Raw genomic sequence first — 9001 nt, 5'->3', positions numbered from 1 at the left:
AAGCATATCATCTGCATAAATTGATACATGGTGAGTGGTAGAGTTTATTATGATGGGTAAAATATTTGAAGATTGACGTACTTTTTGAACAAAAGGTTCAAGAGATAAAATAAATTATAACGGAGACAGAGAACAAAGAACAAATATTGCCAGATAACACCATTGCACATGGGTTGGCGTACAGAACTTTAATGTATTTAATAAATTGTTCACCAAGCCCCATATGATCTAGTAAAGCCCAGAGATAATCCCATTCAAGTCGATCGAAAGCCTTTTCTGCGTCAAGCGTTAAAATTCCGCATGATGTCAGAAGATCTGAGGACTTAGAGGTGAAATAGAGTATATGCAATAATCTTCTCATATTGTCTGAACTAAAACAACCTTTCACAAAGCCTGTTTGATCACAATGGATAAAGATTCCCAAGATGTTTATTTAAACGTCGCGTTAATACTTTGGCATATATCTTCATATCAACATTTATTAATGATATAGGGCGATAACTAGCGCAATATATTGGGTCTTTACATTTTTTAAGAAGCAGCGGTATATTAATACTGTATTTGTTTGCTCTAGAAAATAGCCTCTTCTAATAGATGTATTTATCATTTCCAGAAGCACGGGACCTAATTCAGACCAAAAAGTAATATAAATCTCAATGGGAATACCGTCTGGTCCAGGAGATTTTCCCAACTTCATTTCTTGTACCGAGTCCCATAATTCTTTTAAGGAAATATTTTCTCCTAAATCGACTGCTTCCGTTTCTGATAGTTTCTTTATATTTACATCGATAAGGAAATTCTCAAATCTCTCTTTATTAAATATCATATCAGACTTGTACAGATTTTTATAAAACAAAACAAAGACTGTATTAATTTCTGTTGGAGTAGTTACTATATTTCCATCTGGAGATTGTATTGCAGAAATGCAAGCCCACCTTTTGTTAGAGCGAAGCCGAAGTGCTAGCTGATGTGATGGCCTACTGCCATTAAAGTAATGATGTTCTCTGGATTTTTGAATTAGAAACTCAGCTTTTGCTCTAAATAATAAATTAATTTCACTTTTCACCAGATTAAGCTGATCTGTTTGTAAAGAAGAAAAGGAGTTCTGTTGTGCTCTTACCATGGATGCCAACTGTTTCTCCAACTCAACAATTCTTTGCTGACGAGAGCGATTTTGAAAGTTTCTTTCAACTCATCTTCCGCTATGGATACCTGCTCTCAAGGATAGGCCACTTGATCTAGAATATGGTCACAGAATATACAGTGGAAATCATACTGGCAATCCCCTAACTATGATCTTCAAATGTCTGCGATACAGTACGAGAGTGGCGATACTAAAAGAAGCCCGACAGGGAATCATGTTTGCGGGAAAAGAGCTGCGTTTTTTTGTGGATTACAGCAAACACACAGCACACAGGAGGAAGGCCTTCGGCGACATACGCAATAGGTTGACAAAAGAGTGTATCGCTAACTTTCTACTTCATCCAGCAACTCTCAAGGTAACCATCGGAAGAGAAGTCATGCTGTTCAAATGTGCAGAGGAAGCAGAAAAATTTCATTACTGCCTTCTGCTCCTTCATTCAGCCCACTAATTCGAATGTTTTTCTGCCGTGCCCGGTCCTCCTGGTTCACCAGCCTCAGTGTGAGTTTTTCAATTTGGCTGTGGCACTCTGCAATAGATCCAGTAAGGCTTTTTTGTTCTTTTTGAAGTGTACTGTTACTGAAATACACTGCTTAAGCTTTATATCATTTTCTTTGGTCTGTTCTTTCAATTCGTTCAGACTGACAGTAAGAGCCGACAGTTCCGATCGAAGTCTGGAAATAAATTCTTAAATTCTCCGTCAATATAGTAAAAAAAAAACTGCAATCGACTTTTCAACACGTTTCATATTAGGCTATGTCATCTTCCTTATCCGTTGTTTCTTTTTAATGCATCATTTATATAGTTATTTGGCTGTTTGAAGGGTTAAGGCGCTCAGCGGCGTTCCACCATCACCCTAACATCACCGGAAGTCCTCTTAAGTCAACCTTATTTATTTTTGATTACCTTGATTATCTTTCTTATACATTTATATCGTAATATTAATAATATTCGTATAATTTATTACAGCATGTATTTATGATTATCAAAATTTGGAATTATTATGATTATAATAGCAATAATATGAAAAATGTTGAAGATAAAACATTTGAAGGCAAATTCACAACTGTGATGCATTTAATTGTATTGGTTTTATAGTAAATATCATATGTTTAACTTTGCTTATATATATTTTTTATGCAATATCACCCAGACATTAACTGTCCCATTAATAGCCCATAATTGACCCCTTAAATTGATTTCCAGGGACATTTTTTTCTAACTATGTCCTAACCATTTTTTTTCTATCCATGCATTTACACTGCAATTACAACACCATAAATAATGTTATGAGATTAATTATTTAAATGTAATCATTTTAATATAGAAAAAAATAGATGCTAAAAAATAATTCTATTTTTTTTAATTATGAAATTAAAACCGCCAATAGGTGGCGCCAAATCAGCGTCTTAATGTACCAGTCATAGAAGCATTCATTCAACTGATTCGTTCAAAGCGCCGGATTCAATCTGGAACTAAAAACTAGGTCACTCAGTCACAAAACCCCGGATTTACTCTTTTTCTGTGGCTTGTTTGAAACTACTGTCATTGGAGAAATAGAGCAAAAACAGAGAATATTTACAATATTACGTCTAAAATGTCACACCACAATACTCTTTGTGGACTTTTGTAGCCTATAAAATCATTATCACATTTGCAATCGCGCCAATATTCTGGAGATATTTTTTAATATCATATGTTATAAATATAAAAATAACTCATTTGGGACATTTTTTCACATCTTGAATTTTGGGTGCATATTAATTCTGCTCACATTGCCCCCCAACCCCCTGATAACATATGACCCTGCTTCAAGAGAAACATAAAACAGGACAAAACATCATTAACAGTTTTCTATGCGACATTTTGCCTTTAAAGCGTGATTTGTGTAGCAGGGTATGTATAACCCTTGCTGTTATTGGTTGGTGTCATGCTAACCCTGTGAGCCTATCAGTGCCGAATGTAGCAGGGTGATGTATAGCCCTTGCTCTGATTGGTTGGTGTCAGGCCAACTCTGTGAGCCTATCAGTGCCCAGTTTGGGGAGTATAAAAATGTGAGTGGCCTGTTGGCCAGGTATGTGTCACTATGGGTCCTGCCCCTTGTAAACTTCATGTTGTGAGTAATGGTAGGTGTAGTAGCGTTGGGTTTGAACCTCAAACTTTGAAACTGATTGAGATGTTTACATCAGTATATTTGTGGCTGGCAGGAGAGTTTGATGCATCCTCTGGTTTTGCTCTCTGGTGTGCACTGGCTCTTGCAATAGCTGCTAGGTAAGTTTATGTATGTAAAAAAAGTGTTCTTTGTTAATGGGAGACTGAATTGCTTGCATGTTTTTAGTGTTTCGTAAGCGGCGGCATTCTCATAAGGCGAGTGACGATGTGTAGTACAGTGCTGCAAACCTCCTGTGGTATGTATGATTTTAAGTTAATTTAGTTTGTTTTTAATTCTAAGTAATTGATTCTTATCTTTGGCAGGTGCGACAAGGGTTCCTCTGATTTATTTGAGGGCGGGATTTAAACCTTCTAATGTGACTGCACTGCTGCTTTGCCTGGGTCTCAATTGAATGCTCTTGTTGGCAAAGCTTGCTTTATTTTTCAAGTTTTGTCTAAACTTGAGAATTTTGTTTCTGAGTAAATGTATTTGTTATTTTGGTTTAAGAATGTGTACTTTTGTTTTACAAGTATAGTCTTTTGTATGTCAGTAGTTGATGTATTTTCTTTCCATTGTTTCATTGGATCGCTGAGTGGGAGGGGTTGGGCAGTGGTTATAATTTGATTTTGTATATGTGACCCGTCACGGAAAGCAGTGACACAAGTCGGCAGCACAACTTGCGAGCAAAATGAGAAACAAGCGTTTTTTTCCAAAATTGGTGATTTCCGCTTTTTTGCAGAATCTGTTAGTTGAGATCATGAAGAAGCCTCTCCATGTTTGAGATAACAGTATTGGTATATTCAAAAGCGTACATTTTGAGGTTGAAATCGGCTTGTTTTTCGGAGATTCTAGCATGCAGTAGGGGCGTGTCATTGTCTGTGTGTATTTCCATACTGAATAGCCGCCGGCGCTTTTGCCCCCGCCCCCTAACAGCGTGGCTACTCAATTACGCAGCGCTCTAGTCGGCTCTCTGATATCAAAATTCAATGAAGATGGACGCCGCAAAGAATGTCGCAGACGAGCTGAACCGTGGCCGTTACAACGAAAATGTTTTGAAGTACTTCTTCGACAAGCCGGATGCTTATGAACAAGCGTTCACTGATTCTGAAGACGATCTGAGCGACGATGAAAGTGGCATGATAAGACTGAATAATATCCCTAATCTACAACTGAGCGAAGATGAAGACGAGGAAGAATGTATCGGACTGGTGTCAGACGAGTTGGACCGTAAGATATCAGAGGCTATATCGATAGTAACATTTGATGGGGATATAGATAGAGAAATGGGGAAAATCCGTAACTTTGACTGTAAATGTTACATCAGGAGAAAAGAGAACTCTCTGCATGGGAGACAGTCTTGTAGCCAGAAGCTTTCTCCAGACATTATGTACAACATACGGCTGGATTCTTTAGCTGCGGAAAAAGAGTGGCAGGGCATGCGAATTATTGGACATTTAGAGGCAAACAGAAGCACAGTGCAAACTTCGGAGATGGTTACATCCACAAAGAAGACCCCGACAAAGAGAAAGTGTGCCCGAACGACTTATTTCATTGGAGGCAACGAGATCTGCAAGAATACTTTTCTGTTTCTTATGGGGTGAGTTTCCATAAACATCAAAGTTTGTCGTTTTAAGTTCATTCTAAGTTCAGCTCATGTTTAGTCCATGTTTAGACCTTCCAATACCTACCTATTGTTTTTAGCTAGCTCAGGACTGTCGTTTTAATTGTAACGTTAGCTGCTAATCGTTAGAACCATATCACTTGCCAAAACCCCCATTACTATAATGAGCTTTAAGATGGTAATGTGAGCTTCTGCTATTAATTTGAATAATGCTTCAATTGCTTGAATTGACTGGTGTTAATGACTTAACTTAGCCCAGGTAAACCTGCCTGTTAGCATTCTTGAATTGATTGTGATGCTAATAATTTTAGCCAGTGGTGGAGGAAGTACTACTTAATATGCTTACCAAGGATTTACTAACATAATCGTAAATGTATCAGATTAAATTCCTACTTAAGTAAAAGTATAAAGTATACGTAGCCGTAAAATGTGCGTTATAAGTCAAAAGTAAAAGTATTTATGAAGAGTTTAATGTACAGGATTTTTTTTAATCCTTTGACTCGAACCAGGTCTAACCACTAACTGTGAGGTCTAAACCAGGACTAAAACAAGAAGTACAGATACAAGCTCTAAAGTAAAAGTAAAAAGTATTCATCATAAAATTTACTTCAGTAAAGTAAAAGTACCTATAATTTGTACAATACATTTTGATATAGGTGACAAGATGCCTGTTAGCAAGACCATGATGTTAAACGTTTTTTCTTTTTTCCCCCCTTTTTTCAGCATTGGCAGAGACACCCTGGCTGATATAGTCAAACACTATGAGGAGAATGGGGCAAGACCACGTTTGAGGAAGAAGCACTCACTGCCACGTCCACCAGCCAGGTTCATCAGCCCTGAGGATATCAACAGAGTTGTGGACTTCATAAAAAACTATGCAGAAGACAATGCCATCATGCTGCCTGGCCGACAGCCTGGGCATAAGGATTGGCATGTGAAGTTGCTGCCAACTCATGTGTCCAAGGCCTCAGTGTGGCGTCTCTACGTGAAGTCTGCTAAGGAGCTTGGTATGTGTAAACATTGATTTAAAATTGAGTGCTTATAAAGTGAAATAATGCGGAGCACTATTAGCAATTACAATACAATTAACCATAAGCAATATCTGTTTTTCAGGTGAGCGTGCAGTTTGTAAAACCAGCTTCAAAGCACTGTGGAACCGACTTCTCCCACACATCAAAAGTTGCCGGCCGCGCACAGATCTCTGCTGGCAGTGCCAAAGCAATACCGAGCAGCTGATACGAAGTGCAAACCTCCCAGATGATAGAAAGTCTGAAGCAGTAAAGAAGCAACAAGATCATCTTTCCCTTGTGCAGAAAGAGAGGGCTGTGTACAACGACATGACTGCTGCCTGCAGAAAGATTTGCTCTGGCTCTAACCTGTCTTTTGGACCATCCCTACCAGCAAGCAAGAAGATTAGGATGCATTACAGTTTTGATTTTGCTCAGCAGGTAATATTTCACACACATTTACTTCACTTTACTTCATTAATGTCCCTTAAAGGGCGATTTGGTGCATGAGAATAAATAGTGCAAATGCAGAATAGCATCAATATAGTAAGTTTTATCTTTATTAGACAATTATGAATAGATGCAAATTTAATTTAATCTAATCCAAGTTCCCTCTCTCCCTCTGTCTCCTACAGTTACACTTTCCCTCAAACCCTCTCCAGCCAGGACCAATGTACTTCCTGACCCCACGGAAATGTGGCCTATTTGGTGTTTCATGTGAAGGGCTGCAGAAACAGGTGAATTACCTGATTGATGAAGGCATGTCATCTACTAAGGGAAGCAATGAAGTCATCAGCTACATGCATCATTTCTTCGGCAACTTTGGAGTTGGAGAAACAGAGGTGGATCTTTATTGTGACAACTGCAGTGGGCAGAACAAGAACAACTTCATGCTCTGGTACCTTGCCTGGCGGGTTGGACACAAGCTTCACGATAAAATTGAAATCCACTTCCTTATTGCTGGCCACACCAAGTTTTCCCCTGACTGTGGCTTTGGACTCATCAAGCAAGCCTACATGAAGACAAGAGTCAACACTTTGGCAGACATCGCTGAGGTACTTTAACTTTACTTTGCTTTAATGACTTCAGTGCTGTTTTCTGTTCTGCTTCAATGAAACATTTAACTGAGGATCTTTTTTTTTCTTCCTCTCTTCTCTTTTTTGTCATCAGGTTGTGGAAAACAGCTCTCCTGTGAGTCGCCTCAATATCCCACAGCTTGTTGGAACGGCAGAGGGCAAAGTTTTAGTCCAGACCTTCGACTGGCAGCAGCATCTGACTCGCCACTTCCGTAGACTCCCACAGATCAAGAGTTATCAGCACTTCAGGTAATTGAAACTTTCACATTGTGTACATACAATATAACATAGCAACAACATACACATGACAGTTTTTTATAAGAAAATACTTTGCCATGTTTAAAATGTCTTATGTGCTTTTTCTGTCACAGCTTTGAAGCCAAGAGACCAGGTGTGGTGCTTGCAAAAAGTCACCGTGATGCACAACCTGTCGAATATCAGCTACTGCGCGACGGAGCAGATCTGCCCCCTGTCGACGGTCTTCCTGTCCTGGCCCCACCTGGACTGAAAATTGACAGGCAGACCTATCTATATGAAAAAATCATGCCATTCGGTGCTGACGAGGCAAGAGACATCACATGCCCAGCGCCAAGGGTCACAACACAGAAGAGTCCACAGAAGAGGATGCGAATGTAATTTCATTGGACTATGTCACAAAGACCTTTTTTCTTGTTTACAACACCTGCAATGTCACTTTATCAACCAACCACCTGAATTTAGTTTTACATTCTTGTATTAAAAGCACTCTAAACAATGTTTGATTGATTTGATTATGGAAAATAAAAAAAGAATATATCAATCAACCAGTTTATTGCTTATTTTTTATCATTAGCAAAAGTTTGTTTCATGTTGCATGAGTACACCGAAGAAAATTCCTAGTCTGTAAAACCTTTCATTGACAATGGCAATAAAATCTATTCTGATGCAAACTCCTATACTGTATGTAGGGACGGACGGGGACTAAAAAACAGCCCTGGACTTTGACTAGGCCCGGCCCAAAGCAATCGGCGCGCAGAAACTCGACAACAACAACAATAACGCCTGCCATGAGTGTCACAAGACTTTAATTGTGGCTCATGGTACTATACCATCCAAATTATAGCTAACAGCATATTCTACAATCTATTCCATGCTGTCTTAAAATGAATTTATTACTTAATAATCTTAATTAATTTATGCAGTAATTAATCTTAGCTACTGCACAAATAATAATACCACATCTAAATGAAAATACACCATTACAAATGTAACTTCTGTATTCAAAATCTTCAATGTTTGTAAGCATTAACTGTAACGTTACCAACATTTTTAAAAGTAAAAGCACAACATATTTCTTAATATTAGCTACTGCCCAGCATATATATATATATATATATATATATATATAAAATCACATAGCACATCCTGTTTCTGATTTTAACATTCTCTAGAGTTTATCTTATTTTTTATTCAGTGTACATAAGAGTTGCCTATACAGTTTTATCGGTAGATGCTAAGAGACGTTTATTTATTACCTGTTTGCAAACTTTTTTTTTTCTTTGATGGCACATTTTCCTGACCTTTTTGCTCCCCCCTGTGCTTTACAGCTTTACAGGGGGGAGCTTTACAGGGGGTATGGCTTATCTAAATGAGATGTAAATGAGCCCTATTGTCACTCCCAGCAGCAGAGAGAGGTGAGAACTGCACAATCTTTTGAGGCTGTTTTCTCCCCTTTTAGCTTTTTTGTGTGCCTACCTTCAAATGGCCACAACTTCTCCAAATATTATCAGATTTCCATGTGTTACACATCGTTGGAAAGCTTTGAGACTACACTTTCAGAATCTGTGAATAACTCAAAATGCCCCAAAACCGACTTGTGTCCCTACTTTCCGTGATCGGTCACATATTTGCACGTAGTGCGTTTAATACTTTATCACTGTGTGTGTTGGATATTGAGTGTGGGGTGGAAATCCAAAGTGTCTCTGCTGGCCATCTTCCTCTTTGTGTCTTTAGTAAATGTTGTTA

General features: G+C 38.4%; 1 protein-coding gene across 1 annotated transcript; it reads left to right on the top strand.

Annotated features, from left to right (window-relative positions):
• Positions 1-4221: 4221 nt before the first annotated feature.
• Positions 4222-7800, top strand: LOC143729737 (uncharacterized). The gene is made up of 6 exons (XM_077221101.1): positions 4222-4890; positions 5638-5921; positions 6028-6362; positions 6557-6976; positions 7092-7246; positions 7369-7800. The coding sequence occupies exons 1-6, from the start codon at positions 4280-4282 to the stop codon at positions 7631-7633; spliced, it is 2070 nt and encodes a 689-aa protein (XP_077077216.1). The 5' UTR covers positions 4222-4279; the 3' UTR covers positions 7634-7800.
• Positions 7801-9001: the final 1201 nt, after the last annotated feature.

This window comes from Siphateles boraxobius, unplaced genomic scaffold, assembly GCF_051911475.1.
Source record: "Siphateles boraxobius isolate OS27281-9 unplaced genomic scaffold, OSU_SipBor_1 8, whole genome shotgun sequence".
Classification (NCBI taxonomy): domain Eukaryota; kingdom Metazoa; phylum Chordata; class Actinopteri; order Cypriniformes; family Leuciscidae; genus Siphateles; species Siphateles boraxobius.
This window is presented reverse-complemented; position numbering and strand designations above follow the sequence as displayed.